Source organism: Bufo gargarizans, chromosome 3 (assembly GCF_014858855.1).
Source record: "Bufo gargarizans isolate SCDJY-AF-19 chromosome 3, ASM1485885v1, whole genome shotgun sequence".
Classification (NCBI taxonomy): Eukaryota; Metazoa; Chordata; class Amphibia; order Anura; family Bufonidae; genus Bufo; species Bufo gargarizans.
In genome coordinates, this window is record NC_058082.1 from 140,869,046 (window position 1) to 140,889,863 (window position 20,818).

General features: G+C 42.6%; 1 protein-coding gene across 4 annotated transcripts in view; it reads right to left on the reverse strand.

Annotated features, from left to right (window-relative positions):
- DIAPH3 (diaphanous related formin 3) overlaps positions 1 to 20,818 on the reverse strand; it is a 682,618-nt gene that overhangs the window by 525,605 nt on the left and 136,195 nt on the right. For all 4 annotated transcript variants that reach the window (XM_044286187.1, XM_044286189.1, XM_044286188.1 and 1 more), the window contains one exon: positions 21 to 151. In XM_044286187.1, the coding sequence (XP_044142122.1) occupies positions 21 to 151 (131 nt within the window). The remainder of the gene's footprint in view (positions 1 to 20; positions 152 to 20,818) is intronic.

Consider the following 20,818-nt stretch of genomic DNA (forward strand, 5'->3'; position numbering starts at 1 on the left):
TGCAAATCAATCGACAGTACCTGACAGGATTGCTGGTCAGAGAGACACGAAGCGAGTCTAAGTAGGAGACAAGCCTTTCATCTGTAGAGCCTGATTTGAGTTCATGAATGAATTCCTGTGGCGAGATCTGTCTGCTGCTCTTGAGGCTTCCCTGCAACAAGATAAAAACCATACTGAGCAATCATCCCTACAATATATAGCATGCAAACATCACAAAGTGAACAACTTTTTTTCACAACCTTTCCAGAAAATATATTTAAGCCGAAGTCCATGATCTGATCAAACAACTCATTTAAAAGTAAAATGTTCTAGTAGAGAATGCCTACAAGGTGTTCTCCTTCAAGAACCCTGTCAGCTGGTCTTCTGCTAGATTTTATTTGAACTGCATACAGAGCATCAAGGAATCACACCAAGGAGGCGATGAAGCAATAAATGTAAGGAAAGTAAAACAAAATCTGGTTTAAAGGGATTTTCTGAGATATAAAAAATAGGCACAGAGCAGGGAGCAGTAAACAAAAAAAGCTTACTCACCATTTAAAGGGAGCCTGTCACTGGGATTTTGTGTGTAGAGCTGAGGACATGGGTTGCTAGATGGCCGCTAGCACATCCGCAATATCCAGTCCCCATAGCTCTGTGTGCTTTTATTGTGTATAAAAATCGATTTGATACATATGCAAATTAACATAAAAGAGTCATTTCTTACTTGTGTGACCAGAGAAAAGTCATATTTTCAAGCTCTGACTCATCTCAGGTTAATTTGCATATGTATCAAATCGGGTTATTTTACACAATAAAAGCACACAGAGCTATGGGGACTGGATATTGCAGACATGCTAGCAGCCATCTAGAAACCCATGTCCTCAGCTCTTTACCCCAAATCCCGGTGACAGGTTCCCTTTGAAATGTCCCGCAGCTACAGTCCCTGTCATAGTCATGTGCTCTTCATCATTCACGTGACTGCTGAAGACAACCACTGAACAACAGCATGTGACCGTTGTGGCCAGTGATTAGCAGCAGCAGTCGTGAAAACAATGGACATGACATTACCGCTGCCGAACGAGTAGGCAACAGACTGGCACCAAATTAGTGGTGCTGGAACGGCACAAAAACAAATTTGAGATTAAGCGATTAGACTAACATCTGTGGTGCAGTTTCCATTCATGTGTTCCATAGAAAGAATAGAAAAACAGAAAAAAGTGCCAGATTTGGCATATGACGGACATTGAGGGCACCCAAGACTATTCTGATGTGGCGGGTTTCTTTTAAGCATTCTGGCATTCTTCTGTACACAGCGATTTTGCATGCACGACTTTTGTTTCTGCTTCAGGAGGCTGAACGCTGATGTGAACGCAGTCTAACATGTTCTGCAGCGCCCCGAAAGCTGGGCTTAAAGTGCTTATTTTAATATCAGATAGGAAAAAAAAAAAATCAATTTAACAGCCTCATCCGGTCCAAGAAATCCAGTTAAGGTATCCAGTCTGCATGGTGAAATCTGCAGACAGATAGGCTTTAAATGCAAAAAATTGCAATCACAAGTAGTTAACGTAAAAGATGTTTAAAAATAAGGCCATATACAGGTGAAACTCGAAAAATTAGAATATCGTGCAAAAGTTTATTTATTTCAAAGTATTAGCCAATTTAGGCTCAAAGTGTCACACTGTAGTCAGCTAATTAATCCATACCCCCTGAGCAAAGGGTACCGGAGATTGTGACTTTGGGGTTTCATAAGCTGTAAGCCATAATCATCCAAATTATAACAAATAAAGGCTTAAAATATCTCACTTGCATGTCATGAGTCTACCTCATGTTAGTTTCACCTTTTAAGTTGCATTACTGAAATAAATTAACTTTGCACGATATTCTAATTTTTTTTAATTTTACCTGTACAGCATATACCCACTAATCTATCAGAACCCTTTCCAATTTCTTTTATTACAACATCTGCTATACCATCTTCTCAGCTCACTTGTAACCCAATGAATACTACAATAGTCGGAAATAATCTACGAACGTTGATCGTATTACACATGGGAAGAAAACGTTATCTAAACCACACTAAAAATAGAAACTTTGTATAGTGACAAGTAATAAAAAAGCTTATTAAATAAGCACTCCGATCTGCCAACCATTACTTACTAGTTCATTGAAGGATAAACAGTGACTTCACTGAAAATATGCTGGACAAAAACATAACTTCTTATTTCATATGACTGCACAAGTCTATGGGTGTTCTTTGAAATCAGTCAAGGCGCATGAAATTGCTCTGCCACCTAAAGTTTCCGCTATGCCAAAAACACAGCTGTATGAACAGAAAGGCTACAGATAGCTATAAAAGGGGAGATTGGATACACCATCTGCTGTTTAACTCAGCGCAGAAGATGTACAGGACTCTAGTCAACAAGCACTACTAGAAACAGAAAAAGAGACAACTTAAGCCCTTCATCACAAATTCCCTAAAAAAAACAAAAAAAACAAAGGCACTCTCAAAAATGGAATCTGATTTGTTATGGGAAACTAAGCCAGTTTTCCTTTACACCAGTTTTGATAAATCTCCTCTATTGATTATAGGTAGATTCCATTGGGTTGTAAACCTGTTGCTCTTCACAACTGGGATAATTTGCCTTTTTTTTTGTTTGTTTCCTTTTTTTTATGGAATTTGTGATGGAATCCTTAAAAGGGGTTGCTCGGTATTTTTTATTTTTTTTTATTGATTAACTAGCCACAGGATAGGTCATCAATATCAGATCGGCGAGGGTCCGACACCGGCACCCCTGCCAATCAGATGTTTGAGAAGACGCCGCAATCAGTGTGCACATGACGTCTCCCCGTCTCTATTCCTGTGCACTGCTGCAGACCCCCACCGATCTGATATTGATAACCTATCCTGAGTATAGGTCATCAATAGAAAAAGCCCGGACAACCTGTGTAACTATTCTCACTGGGGTTGTCTCCTATTCCCCAGAGTCCTGTACATCTTCTGCGCTGAGTTAAGCAGTATCCAATCTCCCCTTATCTGTACCTTTCTGTTCATACAGCTGTGTTTTTGGCATAGCGGAAACTTTAGGTGGCAGAGCAATTTTGTGCTCCTTGACTGATATTAAAGAACACCCATAGATGTGTGCAGTCATATGAAATAAGAAGTTATGTATTTGTCCACCAGATTTTCAGTGAAGTCGCTGTTTATCCTTCAACGAACCAGTAAGTAATGGTTGGCAGGTTGCAGAAAAAAGTGCTTATTTAATAAGCTTTTTTATTACTTGTCACTATGGAAGGTTTCTATTGTTAGCGCAATTTTGATAATGTTTCCTTCCCACGTGTAATATGATCAACGTTCGTACATCATTTCCAACTATTGTAGTATTCATTGGGTTACGAGTGAGCTGAGAAAACAGTTTAGCAGATGTCTAAATGACAGATATTGAGGGTGGATCTGATAGATTAGTGGGTATATGCTCTATATAGGCCTCATTTTTACACTGCTTTATGTTTACTACTATTGGCATTTAAAGAGGATTTGTCTGCAGATTTCACAATGCAAACTGGATAACTCGAGTGGATTTCTTGAAACTGATGAAGCTGTTGTACTTTCACTGAAAATCCTTGACACAATGGCTTTATAATGCTTTTGAACATTGATGCTTATATGTCCAGTTTAGGGTGGTTCAGAACATGTTAAATGCCCACTGTGTAAATCGCTAGGGCTTGGTTCACATCTGCACCAGAAGTTCTGTTAAGAACTTGGTCACAGATTCCATCGAGAAAGTGTCATACAAAATATCACTGCATATGGCCTCATGCACACGACCGTTGTGTGCATCCGTGGCCGTTGTGCCGTTTTCCGTTTTGCAGCCGAGGCCGTGATCCGTGTATCCTGTCCGTCAAAAAAATATGACCTTTCCTATTTTTTTGACGGACAACGGTTCACGGACCCATTCAAGTCAATGGGTCCATGAAAGAACACGGATGCACACAAGATTGGCATCCGTGGCCGTGATCTGTGGCCGTAGGTTGCTTTCATACAGACGGATCCGAAGATCCGTCTGCATAAAAGCTTTTTCAGATCTAAGTTTTCACTTCGTGAAAACTCATATCCGACAGTATATTCTAACACAGAGGTGTTCCCATGGTGATGGGGACGCTTCTAGTTAGAATACACTACAAACTGTGTACAAGACTGCCCCCTGCTGCCTGGCAGCACCCGATCTCTTACAGGGGGATGTGATCAGCACAATTAACCCCTTCAGGTGCGGCACCTGAAGGGGTTAATTGTACTATCATATCCCCCTGTAAGAGATCAGGGCTGCCAGGCAGCAGGGGGCAGACCCCCTTCACACCCCCCCCCCCCCCCCCACAGTTTGAATATCATTGGTGGCCAGTGCGGCCCCCCCCCCCCTCTATTGTAATAAAGCTTGGTGGCCAGTGTGCGGCCCCCATGGCCCCCCCCCCCCTTCCTCCCTCTATTGTAATAAATCGTTGGTGGCACAGTGTGCGCCCCCCATCGGCCCCCCCTCTCCCTATATAGCATTACCAACATTGGTGGCCAGTGTGCGGCCTCCCATCCCCCCCCCCCCCCCCCCCCGATCATTGGTGGCAGCGGAGTTCCGATCGGAGTCCCAGTTTATTCGCTGGGGCTCCTATCGGTAACCATGGCAACCAGGACGCTACTGCAGTCCTGGTTGCCATGGTTACTTAGCAATAGTACAATAAAAGAAGATTCATGGTTACCTGCTGGCTGCTGCGATGTTAGTGTCCAGCCGGGAGCTCCACCTACTGTTAAGTGACAGGTCTGTGCGGCGCATTGCTAAATGAACTGTCACTTACCAGTAGGAGGAGCTCCCGGCCGGTCACACACATCGCAGCAGCCAGCAGGTAAGTATGAATTTTCTACTTGCCGGAATTACACGCCGGATCCAGAAAAAAGTGTACTGAAAGCATTTGAAGACGGATCCGTCTTCAAAATGCTTTCAGTGTTACTATGGCAGCCAGGACGCTATTAAAGTCCTGGTTGCCATAGTAGGAGTGGGGAGCGGTATACTTACCATCCGTGCAGCTCCCGGGGCGCTCCAGAGTGACGTCAGAGCGCCCCATGCGATCACGTCATCCATGAGCCTGGGGCGCCCTGATGTCACTCTAGAGCGCCCCGGGAGCCACACGGATGGTAAGTATGCTGCTCCCCCGCTACACTTTACCATGGCTGCCGGGACTTTTTCGTCCCGGCAGCCATGGTAACCATTCAGAAAAAGCTAAACGTCCGATCCGTCAATGCGCCGAAACGACGTTTAGCTTAAGGCCGGATCCGGATCAATGCCTTTCAATGGGCATTCATTCTGGATCCGGCCTTGCGGCAAGTCTTCAGTTTTTTTGGCCGGAGCAAAAAGCGCAGCATGCTGCAGTATTTTCTCCGGCTAAAAAACGTTCCGGTCCTGAACTGAAGACATCCTGATGCATCCTGAACGGATTTCTCTCCATTCAGAATGCATTAAGATAATCCTAATCAGGATTCTTCCAGCATAGAGCCCTGACGACGGAACTCTATGCCGGAACAGAACAACGCAAGTGTGAAAGGGCCCTTAGATGCGGTTTTCTTGTAAAGGTGCGTTTTTTCTTCTATATTTGCAATTTTATGTGTATAGTTTAGTCCATATGGAATTATTTCGTATTGGGCCTTCCAATATTCAATACAAGGAGATACCTTATATTTCCTTGTATATTACCACTATGGCTTATTCAATATAGGTGGCAGATCTAATCTTTATGTAGTATAAAACTTACAGATGTGCTTGCAGCGTTCAGGTGTCCGCTCACTGAGCGGAGCGGAGGCTGAGCGCTGACAGACGGATGCATTCTCAGTGGATCCGCCTCCACTGAGAATGCATTAGGGCCAGACGGCTGCGTTCAGGGCCGCTTGTGAGCCCCTTCAAACGGAGCTCACGAGCGGACACCTGAACGCAGGTGTGAAAGGAGCCTTACTTTGACAATATGACAGCAGAGGCCTATATTAATGTACAGGCAGGTACAAGGGCTCTGGGCCTCACTCAAATTTTTTGTCTAGCAGAAGCTTCTCTATTATCTCTTTCTGCGCTACATCTAAGAGGTTCAGACAATGTGAAAGCGGACTTCCTCAGCCGCCATCATCAAAACCAGGGAGAGTGGTCCCTAGATCAGGGGGTATTCAATCAGATTACAGCATTATGGGGGATTCCAGAGATAGACCTACTTTTCCCTATCTGCAGGGGAGCATCCGAGAGCAGTGGATGCTATGGCTCAATCGTGGCAACAGGGCCTTCTTTATGCCTTCCCTCACCCCCTAAAGTTGTTACTAAGGGTTCTCAAAAAAATCAAAGAAGAGGGGGTCACAGTCATGGTCTTAGATCCCCTTTGGCAGAGAAGGATTTGGTCTTCCGGGCTCCGCAGTATGTCGATAGCAACCCCCCCCTGGGTGCTTCCGGAGTCTCAGAAGCTTCTGTCTCAGGGTCCTATCTTTAACCCAGAGGTGAGGAATCTGCACATGACAGCCTGGTTGTTGAAAGGGAAATTTTAAAGAAAAAGAGGTCTCTCTGAGGATGTCGTTAACACTCTGTTAGCCAGTCGAAATAAGTTCCTTTTACAGATTCGCTAATAGATGTGCTAGATTTACCTGACATTCCACTTGTATTACATTTTTTACAAGAGGGATGGAAGAAAAAGCTTAGGCCTAGCACTTTAAAGGTCCATATTTCAGCTTTAAGCGCTTTGTTTAAGTTTAGGTTAGCCGAACATCCTTGGGTTAAGAGGTTTGTGACAGAAATATCCAAGTTGTCCCCGGTCTGTAACAGTTCAGGGATTTAAATTTGGTCCTCTCAGCTCTCACTTCAGATCCCTTGGATCTTATTGATAAGATCTCCCCAAAGATTCAAGGCTATCTCCTTAGCTTACTCTTACTCTTCTAAGGGAGTTGTCCCGCCCTCTGGGTTCGGGCTCACTGTACTAGATCAGTCTCCACTTCGTGGGTGGAGAAAGCTTCAGTTTCTACAGAACAGATTTGTAGGGCGGCTACCTGAAGCTCTACACATACTTTTTTTTAGGCACTATAGACTTAAGATACCTTCAAATGAGGGTCTTACCTTTGGCCGTAAGGTGCAAGGTGCTTCATGCTGTTGTCTCACCCTAAATAGGGTATCTTGCCTATTCTCTAGGGGTGCAGTCATAGGCAAAAGAGAAATATTGGATTACACTTACCGGTAATCGGTTTTCTTTGAGCCGATGACAGCACTTGATTAATTCTCCCCCCCCCCAAAAATAAAATAAAATAATAATAATAAATTATATTATATATATATGTATACACACACACACACACACACACACATTGTTTAGTTTTTTGAGATGTTATGTTTCTTAGTTCTTGAAAAAAGGACTGGAGGTAGAGGGGATGATCCCTCTTTCAAAAGGTGGTTCCGATTCCTGTCCTGATGAGGTGGAGGCGGTCGGGCGGTCTCTCCAGGGGTGCTGTCATAGGCTCAAAGAAAACCAATTACCAGTAAGTGTAATCCATTATTTCTGTTCACATAGCCGTCTGAAGGCTTGTTTTTTGCAGGACAAGTTGTACTTTCTAATGGCACCATTTAGTAAGGCATACCATGTAGAGCATTGCTGGAAAAAGATCCCAAATGGGGTAACAGTATTTTGTGGAACATTGTATTATTTCGTTCTGCTCGGGCAGTATTTTGTGCTGTATGGTATGCTGCTATCCATGGTATTGCTGGCCCTGCCAACTTTTACTGTCCCTACCTACTTGTGTTGGCAATGCCCATTTGTTCTGCACGCCTACAACATGGGGCCACTTTTAGTTTTTTAGTTTTTTCCAGGGCCTATTCAAGTTTCCAGCCCGCCCCTGTCTATATGACACATATTAATACAGTGTTTGTTGAAATAAAGTGCCATTCTCTATATTTCATAAGGTATGCCCTCTGGTTTGCCAAGTCTTTTGTGCTGTCCACACAGAGGTCCTGTCCATAAAAGGGCTGCATGTGACCAGGCAAACCACCTCCATGTGATGTCTCCTCCATTTAAACACACTACACCTGCCATCTGTACTTGTAGTGTTAGGCGTTTAGTGCAGGTGCAGAGTGTTTGAATAAAGGAGACTGTGATGTTTCTGGTCACATGACTCTCCAACAGCAGCCATCTTCTGGACAGCACCCCTATGTGGACAGCACAGAAGGTTTGCCCAAAAAGGGGACATGGATTAAGAAATATACCCAAAGACACAGAATATCAACAAAGTATGTATCACTAAGTGTCATATAGTCATCTAACCTACAGACTGGTCACAAGTAGTCAGAAAGTGGCCAACCCCTTTAAATAAACTGATCTGTATTACACAACAACTACATGTGCTAATGTGGTCTTTGAAATGGGCAGTTATTTGATTAAAGTACTGTATGTTTATTCCCTATTTTAATCTAGTTATAGCTCACCGACTGATGTACTGTTGTCTTCTCTACAAAACATCTCATACAACACATCTATAGTAAGTAGGTCACACTCCAACAGGTGCAGACAAGAACGCCGATGAATTATTACAAACACATACTGTTTCTACAAAGCGGCTGATGAGCGAGAGTGATTTCAGCATGTATCACTGGACACTTGAGAGACTGATCGTTCCCTTACCTCTCCAAATACTGATGCGTTTCATACCACATCCAAGAAAGTCAGATAAGATGAAGAAATTGGACACCGATATATTCACTCTCAATTTCCGCTCATATAATGAATCCAAATTGGTTGTCATAACATAATGTTCTTTTTTATTTCCGACAGACTGTGTTCAATTAGCTTCTAAAACATTGTCGCAAATTTTATATCTTCCTCAAAGATTAAAATAGAATGCAATATGCCAGAATGCATAATGGAGGCCCCAGGCAGCCCCACAATCAGATTATCCTACAAAACCACATTAAATTAATTGTTGGATGTATGCAGAGCTGGAAAGTGGATCCGACGAGTGGTCCCTTATTTCTACGTTACGAGCCATGTAACATGATACAATTCATGTGAAATTGCCCAGTAATTCAATCTTTCTGTTATCTTTTACTTTAGCAAAGGAAATGAACAAAAAATAGAATTGTAAATGGGTAGAACGTGGTATCTACTCGTAGGATCTGCCATAAAGAAAAAAATAAAATCTGCATTCATTACTTTATACATCAAGCCTTCCTACACTACATCAAATTAAAAAATAAATTATGCCTGTTACTTAAAGAACGTTTCCAAGGTGGTTGTGAAGAAAACATAGCACACCAAAAAGCCACTTAAAGGTGAAGTCCTATAAAAAAATAAATAAAATAAAAACTTGGAGGAAGAAATACAAGTAGATATTTAGCCCCTTTTTGATCACCGTTTTACACAGAAGACACCAGGATGTAATGACTGTGATCGGCAATTGCACCATTCACAGACATTTAACCCCCTCAGATGTAGTGGTCAATTACAACCATGCCATTTGAGATGCCTATCCTTGTGCTACTGGGGCTTCAACGGCTTTCCCGTGACAAGATTGGGGGAGCCATTCTGTTGCTATGGCAGCCTCGGGCCTTCTGAATGCTGCCATAGCTATGTTTCTTTGAAGCCCTGTCTGTTGTAGAATCCATGAGAAGATAACACTGCAGCCTAGGGGAGAATGGCTAATTCATTGCAGTTAGTGTTAAGGAAAGCAAGCTTCGGAACTTCATCCGAAGTCGCTTCGCTCAAAACTTTGGAATAATACTGTACAGAGATTTGTCTCCATACAGTATTAGAATGTATGGGCTCCGATGAGCTGAAGTAAGTTATTGACGAAATCGCACTTGACTTTGTTGCATAACTTTAGTAGATCACGTCTGTCTGGCCCTGTCAAAGTGCAGAGGTCGTGGCAGTCACCGTATTTTTCGCCTTATAAGACGCACTTGCCCATAAGTCGCAACTAGGTTTTAGAGGAGGACAATAGGGAGAGAGAGAGAGAGAGAGAGAGAGAGGAGAAAAAAAAACAACCATTTTTCATTAGACCTCAGCTCAGATATCAGACCCCCAATATAATCAGACCTCAGCTCAGACCCCAATGTGAAGGATCCCTAATCCAACCTCAGATCAGAGCCCAATATAAAGAAGACCCCCAATCAGACCTCAGATGAGACCCCCATGCCTCATATCAGCCCCCAGCCATAAGTAACGTAATCAGCCCCCAGCCTCAGATTTAAAAAAAAAAAAAAAAAAAAAAAAAAAAAAACACACACACACACATTTACCTCTTTTGCTCATGGACACAGCCGCTCCTCACCGCCTGCTATCTTCTTCCTCCTGCTGTCGGCTGTGTTGTGAACTGGCGCGCACAGTGTGAGGTCACAGAGTGCCCTCACACTGTGTGCAGCCAACAGCGAAGGACCAGGAAGCTGTTAGTACAGAGCCTTTACCGCTTCCTGGTCCTCAGGTACTAATGAGCACTATACTACTAATACTAAAATACTAATGAGTATTCATCCCATAAGATGCAGAGACATTTTCCCTGCATGGGGCGAAAAATATGTTATATAGAAAGAAGAGCCTCTCGGTGTAACGGCAACACTTCTGTTGCTCCTAGAAGCTCATTTGCATATGCCAAAACATTTTTCTCAGCAATGCGGGCACATATGAACATAGGACACAACACAGATGCCTTCAGCTGCCAAGCGCACATGCCACAGGTCAGCCACTTTCATAGGTACAGATCTGCTGACAGTTGCCCTTGAAGTGGTAACTATGGGGGTCGTATTAGACGCTGGTCTTAATAGCCCCTATAACTTAATAAACCCTATAATCTTGCTGGCTTAAATTTAGACCATTTTCTAAACCTACAACAGGAGTAGAAAATGATGAATGAGTCGGGCTTGCCGGAGCATCCCCTTCCTGCCGCCTTTTTTTTTATTTTTTTTAAATTTTTTTAAAGACCTGGCGTGAGCAAGGAAAAGTTGCACATTACAGCACAATTAACCTTTGCATTGCAATCTGCACAAGGAATATGCCTAATGTAGGTATCTTTCTGAATAATAAATGACCCCCTTTATGTTCTTCTATTTTATTACATACTTTTAATGCTAATGGAATCACTATGGTCATCTGTATTTGTGTCTTTGTGGTTCTTTGTCTACACAGAAAACAATTTAACTGTGAGAACTGCCATACCCCCACATACTGTCAAACTGATGAGTTTCCAAATGTTTAGATTTACTTTATTCATTGAAAAGACTGATCTTGGTAACTTCACAGAAAGAGGAAAAAGTAAAATATTTTTGCATGGGAAACTTAGAAACGTGGAAGAGTTGCTGAGAAGTAAATTATGTTTGGAGACACTGAACATATTCAGGGAACCAGCAATTTATCAAGTGTATTCTTGCGACCTTTATAAATCAAAAAAGTAAAGTTAGAGAGATATATTATTCATCATGCAATACCCAAAATAAATTACTTGTTAAGACATTTAGCTCGGGTGTACAGCGTTTATTACAGATCATGATAGAATGGCAGTTCTGACAGAAAGCAGCACATATTTTATAGGGAATGGCACATACTTGGTGGCCTTCAAACACCTTTCAACTCTTCTAAACTAGATAAAATCATAGCCAGTCACTCATAGATAGCGTGGCACAGTAGTGAGGGTACAGATTAGGTTCAAACATCAAGTAAGGAACACATTTAGTTATTTGGAGTAGCTATTAGAATATATTTAAGAGCACTAGAGAATCCTGAGCCGACATACACAGAGGCCCCGATGTATCAGAGCTCGGCGGTGTACACCTTGCCAAAAATTAGGTGCAGCATCCGGTAGTCTATGCTCCTGAACCAAGATCTTCAATAGTCCTCTATGCCAGAAAACTGGCACCCCAGGACCTGCCTCTTTTTCAGGAAAGTGACAAGGCCGGCAGAGAAACGCCACTTGCATAAAAATTTCTGCGCAAGTGGCGTAGAAAAAATGGCAATCTGCAAATGTGGGTTTGTGATGATAAATTTGGCCCAGTGTGTCTGTGAAGGTTCTCATGGTACATCAGCAATATCAAGTCAATTGGACATGCATTTTTTTCTTGAAGACGTTTCGGTAGCCATCCGACTGGCTTGTATGAGAATTTTGCCGCATTAAATACTGATGACTTGTGCTTCAGTAATGGAGGTAAGGTGTTAATTGCATTTGCATGACAGAAGCTATTAGGTGTGTGTTTAAACTACCTCAGGAGAGGTATTGGAGACGCATTGTAAGTGGGAGAAAAGAAGTATTGACAAAAAAAAAAAAAAAAAGTCAAGCTCGCCAGTGAAGGTATGAATACGGGTAGACAGAAGAACCCGGCTGCGATATCTGAAAAACTCAGAATTTGTAATAAACATTGCATCCCTGTCTGCTTTAAACTTGGTGGATACATCAGGACTGCGACAGGTTCACTCAAAAGGACCAAGTCAGGGGTGTACAACCTTTTTTGATCGGAGGGCCAAATTGTGACATTGCTCTATTAGAAGGAGCCAAATCGGCACTCTTTTGCATCAGCCAATGGAACTGATTGGGGATGAATAATTGATACTACAATCATTCCTCTCTCGCCATTTCTTTTGATTGTTGGTAGCACATACCTGAATACACAGAGAGAAATGACGACAATTATTGAACATCTTTCATTAGGATGAAAGATGCAAATCATCTAACAAGCGAGTGCTCTCTTATCGGTGACATGACTCTACGGGCCAGTTATTAGAAATGGGTGCTCCTATAAACAATTGTTCCCAGTAACTGGTCCGTTAACCAAGCAGTGTAATTTCTATCCTGCCTCCTATTCATAAATGAGGGCTTTCCTTCAGTGCAGAGGAGAGCACACACTGGTTATTACCACCTCCTGCCTCCCAGTTGTTATATCCTTATTTGTTAACTCTTTAACGACTAGGCCTGTGCCAAGGGCACATGCAACAGGTCTGCCAGTTTCATAGGTAACAATCTGCTAACAATAGGCCTTAAAGGGCTAACCTGTTGCATGTGCACTTGGCATCATGCCTGCCTGGCCATGTCAAAGTGCAGAGGGCGAGGCAGTTGCAGAGAGAGCTGAGCCTTTAGGAGTAACGCAAGGACACACTGAGGGGCTGTGCCCCTGGTTCATCATTTTTTAACCCCTTAAGGACACAGCCTTATTTCACCTTAAGGACCAGGCCATTTTTTGCAAATCTGACCAGTGTCACTTTAAGTGGTGATAACTTTAAAACGCTTTGACTTATCCAGGCCATTTTGAGACAGTTTTTTTGTCACATATTGTACTTCATGACACTGGTAAAATGAAGTAAAGAAAAAACTTTTTTTTTTTGCATAAAAAAAAATACCTAATTTACAAAAAACGTGGAAAAATTAGCAAATTTCTAAGTTTCAGTTTCTCTACTTCTGTAATACATAGCAATACCCCCAACAATTGTGATGACTTTACATTCCCCATATGTCTACTTCATGTTTGAATTATTTTGGGAATGATATTTTATTTTTTTGGGGCTGTTACAAGGCTTAGAAGTTTAGAAGCAAATCTTGAAATTTTTCAGAAATTTACAAAAACCAAATTTTTAGGGACCACTACAGCTCTGAAGTCACTTTGCGAGGTTTACATAATATAAACCACCCAAAAATGACCCCATTCTATAAACTACACCCCTCAAGGTATTCAAAACTGATTTTAAAAACTTTGTTAACCCTTTAGGTGTTGCACAAGAGTTATTGGCAAATGGGGATAAAATTTGAGAATTTCATTTTTTTCCCTAATTTTCCATTTTAACCAATTTTTTCCACTAAGAAAGCAAGGGTTAACAGCCAAAAAAGACTGAATCTTTATTGCCCTGACTCTGCCGTTTACAGAAACACCCCATATGTGGCTGTAAACTACTGTACGGCCACACAGCGGGGCGTAGAGTGAAAGGTGCTCCATTTGGTTTTTGGAAGGCAAATGTTGCTGGACTGTTTTTTTTTACACCATGTCCCATTTGAAGCCCCCTGATGCACCCCTAGAGTAGAAACTCTATAAAAGTGACCCCATCTAAGAAACTACACCCCTCAAGGTATTCAAAACTGATTTTACAAACATTGTTAACCCTTTAGGTGTTGCACAAGATTTAATGGAAAATAGGAGATACAATTTCAAAATTTCACTTTTTTGGCAGATTTTCCATTTTAATATTTTTTTTTTCCAGTTACAAAGCAAGGGTTAACAGCCAAACAAAACTTATTATTTATGGCCCTGATTCTGTAGTTTACAGAAACACCCCATATGTGGTCGTAAAATGCTGTACGGGCACACGGCAGGGCGCAGAAGGAAAGGAATGCCATACGGTTTTTGGAAGGCAGGTTTTGCTGGACTGTTTTTTTTTTTTTTAAACCATGTCCCATTTGAAGCCCCCCTGATGCACCCCTAGAGTAGAAACTCCAGAAAAGTGACCCCATTTTAGAAACTATGGGATAGGGTGGCAGTTTTGTTGGCACTAGTTTAGGGTACATATGATTTTTGGTTACTCTACATTACACTTTTTGCGCGGCAAGGTAACAAGAAATAGCTTTTTTGGCACCGTTTTTTTATTTTTATTATTTACAACATTCATCTGACAGGTTAGATCATGTGGTAATTTTATAGAGCAGGTTGTCACGGACACGGCGATACCAAATATGTATGCAATTTTTTTTATTTATGTAAGTTTTACACAATGATTTCATTTTTAAAACAAAAAAAAGTTTTTGTGTCTCCATAGTCTAAGAGCCATAGTTTTTTTCAGTTTTTGGGCGATTATCTTAACTAGGGTCTCATTTTTTGCGGGATGAGATGACGGTTTGATTGGCACTATTTTGGGGTGCATATGACTTTTTGATCGCTTGCTATTACACTTTTTGTGACAAAAAATAGCTTTTTACACACCATTTTTATTTTAATTTTTTTACGGTGGTCACCTGAGGGGTTAGGTCATGTGATATTTTTATAGAGCCGGTCAATAGAGACACGTTTCCATAGTCTAAGAGCCATAGTTTTTTTCAGTTTTTGGGAGATTATCTTGGGTAGGGTATGATTTTTGCGGGATGAGATGACTGGTTTGATTGTTACAATTTTAGCATACATGCAACTTTTTTGATCACTTTTATTACCTTTTTTGGGAAGTAAGGTGGGCAAAATTTCAATTTCATCATATTTTTTTTTTTTTTTTTCATTTTTATGGCGTTCACCATTCGGGTAAAGTAACATGACCGTTTTATAGATCAGGTTGTTACGGACGCGGCGATACCAAACATGTGTAGGGAATTTAATTTTTTTTTATCATTTTTAATCAGTGATAAATGTGTTTATCGATTTTTACTTTTTTTTTTACTTTTTTTTTATGCAGACCCACTTGGTTCTTGAAGATCCAGTGGGTCTGATGTCTGTATAATACAGTACAGTACACTATATAGGGTACTGTACTGTATTTTACTTACACTTTGTCTGAACAGATCTATGCCTTTAGCACAGATCTGTTCAGCACCATGGACAGCAGGATGCCCGAGAAGGCGTCCTGTTGCCATGGGAACCTTTCACGTCTGCTCATTTGTGGCCACAACTGCGCAGACGGGGAAGGGTAAGGACGGGGGCTGTCTGGGGGCTCTCTCCCTCTCCATCGGGGGGCTGCAAAGGCACAGCAGCGCCCCCGATGGGAGAGAGCTCCCTGAGCTGTTAACCTTTTCCATACAGCGGTCCGTACGGACCGTGGTATGGAAAGGGTTAAACGGCTGACATCACAGATGTCATCCGTTTATACCAGGGTGACATCTGTTGAGCAGGCACCTTGTTCCGATCACAGCCGGCCGGGCGGCAGAGATCAGAACAACACATGACGTACCGGTATGTCATGTGTCCGTAAGGACTCGGGAAACATGCTGTACCGGTACATCATGTGTCCTAAAGGGGTTAAGATTCTCTAGATACTGGTACAGTGTCAAGTGACTGGCGCAAGGCAAATGTGGTGCAGACATTCAAAAAAGACTCTAGGTCCTCCACAAGTCATTATAGCCCTATAGGCTTGAAAAGTATAGTTTGCAATTGGATTGAAAACTGGTTGAAGGAACGTGTCCAGAGAGTTGGGGTTAATGATTCCTATTCAGAATGGTCCCAGGTTATGAGTGGTGTACTCCAAGGTTCAGTGCTGGGTCTGCTATTATTTAATTAATCAATTATATTTAGGATGGGATTAATAGCAGATGACACTAAGGCTAGTTTCACACTAGCGTTCGTCGGTCCGCTCGTGAGCTCCGTTTGAAGGAGCTCACGAGCGGACCCGAACGCCTCCGTCCAGCCCTGATGCAGTCTGAATGGAGCGGATCCGCTCAGACTGCATCAGTCTGGCGGCGTTCAGCCTCCGCTCCGCTCGCCTCCGCACGGACAGGCGGACAGCTGAACGCTGCTTGCAGCGTTCAGCTGTCCGCCTGGCCGTGCGGAGGCAAGCGGATCCGTTCAGACTTACAATGTAAGTCAATGGGAACGGATCCGCTTGAAGAGGTCACCATATGGCTCAATCTTCAAGCGGATCCGTCCCCCATTGACTTTACATTGAAAGTCTGAACGGATCCGCTCAGGCTACTTTCAGACTTAGAAAATTTTCGAAGTTATTAATGCAGACGGATCCGTACTGAACGGAGCCTCCGTCTGCATTAATATGATCGGATCCGTTCAGAACGGATCCGATCAAGCGCTAGTGTGAAAGTAGCCTAAGCTGTGTAGTACTGTGCAGTATATGGAAGATGTCCATAAAATACAAGCTGACTAACACAAATTTGACAAAAGAGGTTCAATGTGGATAAATGTAAAGTTATGCATCCTGGTAGTAATAATTAGACATGATAAAAGCGAGCTTCGGATGGTATATCCGAAGCTGCGTCACAAAAAAAATTGTTATAATACTATAATGGTTCAAAAGAGTTGGTAAAGATATTATTTAGGTTAATTTAGAGAAACCAAGCTTGAAGCATCTATTGTCCGCCACTTACAATGTGGCTCTAACACCTCTTCTGGGGCAGTTTAACCACACCTATTAGCTTCAGTTATGCAAATGCAATGAACACCTTATCGCTGGTTGTGGGTTTGAATCCGACCAAGGAAAACATCTGCATGGAGTTTGGTATGTTCGCCCCGTGTTCGCATGGGTTTTCTCCCAAAGAAATAGTGATAGGGACCTTAGATTGTGAGCCCCATTAGGGACAGAGTTATGCTAATGTCTGTAAAGCGTTGTGGAAAATGTCAGAGCTATATAAGTGTGAATAATAAATAAATAAGACTTAAGTGCGAGTCACCAGTATGTAATGCGGGAGAATTTGCATACAGGCCATTCTAATTGAGAAGTTGAGGAAAAAAGTCCATTTGCTCTGATTTGGGCCTTATGCACCATGCCGTAATTTTTGTGGTTCTCAAAACATGGATACAGGCCATATGTGTTCCGTATTTTGCAGAACGGAACGTCTGGCCCTCTTATCCCTGTACGTAATACGGACAAGGACGTTATATTTAATTTTTTTGCATGTCATTAGTCATGTGATATGAGCTAAAGATGTTGCAATGACATGTCACTATTGTCACTGTGCCACGCACTCAGACACAGCTTCTTGTTGATTCAAATTTGGGCAACCGTTTCTATGGTGGTTCATGTTGCCGCTTTTCCGTGAGACCTGGCCTCAGTTACTTTTGGGTGTGAATTAGTGCCAATATGTTTGTATCTCTCCTCAGTTCAGCATTGCATGAGTTAATGTTCCTTAGTCTTGTTTGTGCATATATTTGACTTATAAGTCTGCTATTTATTTACTGATTTGCAATCTTCCTATAGATTTCCGGAGTTTTATAGCCTGTCCATGGCTGTGCAACAGTGATTCTGTTGGTTCTTTGCACATTTTGTCCATGTCTGGACTCTGCAATGTTTTTGATCTGTTTGTCCATCTGTCCACTCGGCCTGTTCCTGATCTGTTAGTTTGCCTGTTTGTGGTCCGAATTCTGTCCTAGTTCCTGTGGTTATGTCCCCAAGTCTGCTCCATGAATTCTGCCTGTGTATGTCCGAATTCTGTCCAAGTTCTGTTTGACACGCTCTTGTGTCCATTTCTTGTGTGGTCTGAATTGGCATTTGGCACTAGTATATTATAAATGTAAATTATAAATTAATAAAGCAACTATATTAAATGATCATAATCAAGCATGCCATGGTAGTCAGTGAGGGGGGGAGGGGTGTTGGTACTGCTGGATATGGCATTATATATTCTATTAAAAGGTCTGGGCGTAATTGTTAGCATTAGATTTATATTATAAAACATGCTCATTTAACAGCAGATTTGTGTAGGATTTTTATTTTTTTCAAAAATGAAAATGCACAGAATACCGGCCTGAAAGTTCAAAGGTTATTGGTATCGGCTCTAAAAAAAATATAATATCGGTCGATCCCTTGTTTTGACTATGATCTTGCTTGTGTCTCCAGTGCCACTGATGATTCTGACCTGTTCTTAGGGGTGGGCGATATAGGCGATATGCACGATATGAATTTGTGCAACGATATAGATTTAGTCTATATTACATATATATCGCCGGACCGCGATATGACCACAGAGAGGAAGTGAATTGAAGAAGCTTCTCACTCACCGGCCAGGGCCTGGCGTGCACACAGCCGCTGGCTGACGCTGTGTGTGACGTCAGGTCCCACCCAATGAACGAATGCTGGGAAGAAGACACGACACCTGCGGACTCCATCAGCCAGCTGCTGCTGAGCACCCTGCAGGAAAGGCAAGTATGATAACAGCGATTCTTCTGGGGAGGGAGGGGTGGGGGGGGTCTATTTGCAAAGGATGGCATGGGGCTGATCTGATGGCACTGGTGGACATGTCTGATGATGGCTGTGACGTAGTAAGCGTGCAACGATTTCGTGACGTATTGTGGCCGCGGCGGTCGCAGTTCGTCACAATGGCAAGTGACATAGGGCTGATGGCACTGGCTCTGGGCTCCTGGGGGACATGTATGATGATGATGATGATGGCAAATGCAATGGGGCTGATGGCACTGGCTCTGAGTGAAATGTATGATGATGATGGCAAATGCCATGGGGCTTATGGCACTGGCTCTGGACCCCTGGAGGACATGTATGATGATGATGGCAAATTCCATGGGGCTGATGGCACTGACTCTGGGGGACATGCATGAAATTTGTGCTTTACTAACACTTACTCTTCATCTTTACATTGTTTGGAAAAAGATCTGTAACACAATACACAAAAAATTTAATGGAAAAAAAAAAAAAAAAAAAACTGAATTAGTACTTACCAGTAATTCAGTTTCTATGAGATCACCAGAACAGCATACAAGGAGATTGACCCCTGACCTCTGTAGGGGCAGGAACAGAGAAAGGATTAAATTCCCCCCCTCCCACCACCACCACCACCAGTGTTTCCAAAACTATACACAGTAAAAAAAAAGGTGGTGAGTAAGAAAAAGATTAGTGAAGGAAGATATTACCTCATACCTTCCGGGGGGCCTCCCAAGAGCACAGAACAAAAAAATCTGAGAATTATCCTGTCATCGAAGATACGTAGATAGGGTTCTCTGAGGGAAAGCGCTTGTATTTCACCTAGTCTACGGCAGATGTTATCGCAATCAGGAAGGCAGTTTTTAGTGATAAATGTTTAATCGAGCAGTCAGCTATAGGCTCAAAGGGGGGTAACGTCAGTTCTGAAAGTATGACGTTTAGATCCAGGAAGGAACTTGTGGCTTAATAGTTGGACGAAGTCTAGAGGCTGCTCTCATAAACCTTGGCCCGCAATATCATGATAAAAAAAAAAGGGGGGGGGCTAGAGCAGATACTTGGACTTTGAGAGTGGAAGGTCTCAATCGTAAGTCAAGCCCCTGCAGTAAAAAGTCCACAATTTATTGAATGTTGGGTCTTTTTAAATCTGGAGCAACATCCCCCGACCAGGAACAGAACCTCTTCCATATTTTTAAATAGATTGCTGAGGTCACCTTCTTCCTAGAGGCTTTCAGTGTATTTATTACCTTGTCCGACAATGCCTGCCTTTTCAGGAGCTGGGCCTCAGGATCCAGGCAAACAGTTTCAGAAACTGTGGATTGGGGTATAGGACTGGACCTTGATGTAGAGGTCCTTCCTGATAGGATGGAGAGCTTCATGAGAGAAGAAAAACAGCCTCTTTTGGGTTAATACACACTTGAGGTGAACACCTGAGATGGAGCTCACTTTTCGTTCTGCCCAGGTGAAGATCTTGGATGATGGTGACTGAAGAGCCGCTGACCGTGTCCCACTTTGGTGTGAGATAAGCAAAGGATGTCGTGTTGTCTGAGAAGATCTTCACATGGTGACCCTGAAGAATCCTCTCCGTCACTTTTAGGGTCTCCCAGACTGCCATCAGTTGCCTGTAATTTGATGACTGCGACCTGATTGATTGGGGCCAGGTCCCCTAAAACAGATTGTCTCCTACCTTCGCGCCCCACCTGAAAGACTTAAGTCTGTAATGACTGGAATGTAGGGAATCTTCTGCCACAATTTGAGGAAAGCTTCCACCAATCTAAGGACTTCTTTACTGGCGGTAGGATAGATAACTTGCGGTCTAGCGAGTATTGTCGTTTGTCTCAGATCCCAAGAATCCAGTTTTGTAAGGGTCTGAAATGATTCCGACTCCAGGGTACTGCTGGAATGCATGCGGTTAATAGACCCAACAGGCTCATTGCTTCTCTTATTGAGCATGTTTTCTTCCCCTGGAATGTTCAGGTTTTCCGTTGCAGGGCTGAGATCTTGTCCTGGGGAAGAAAGG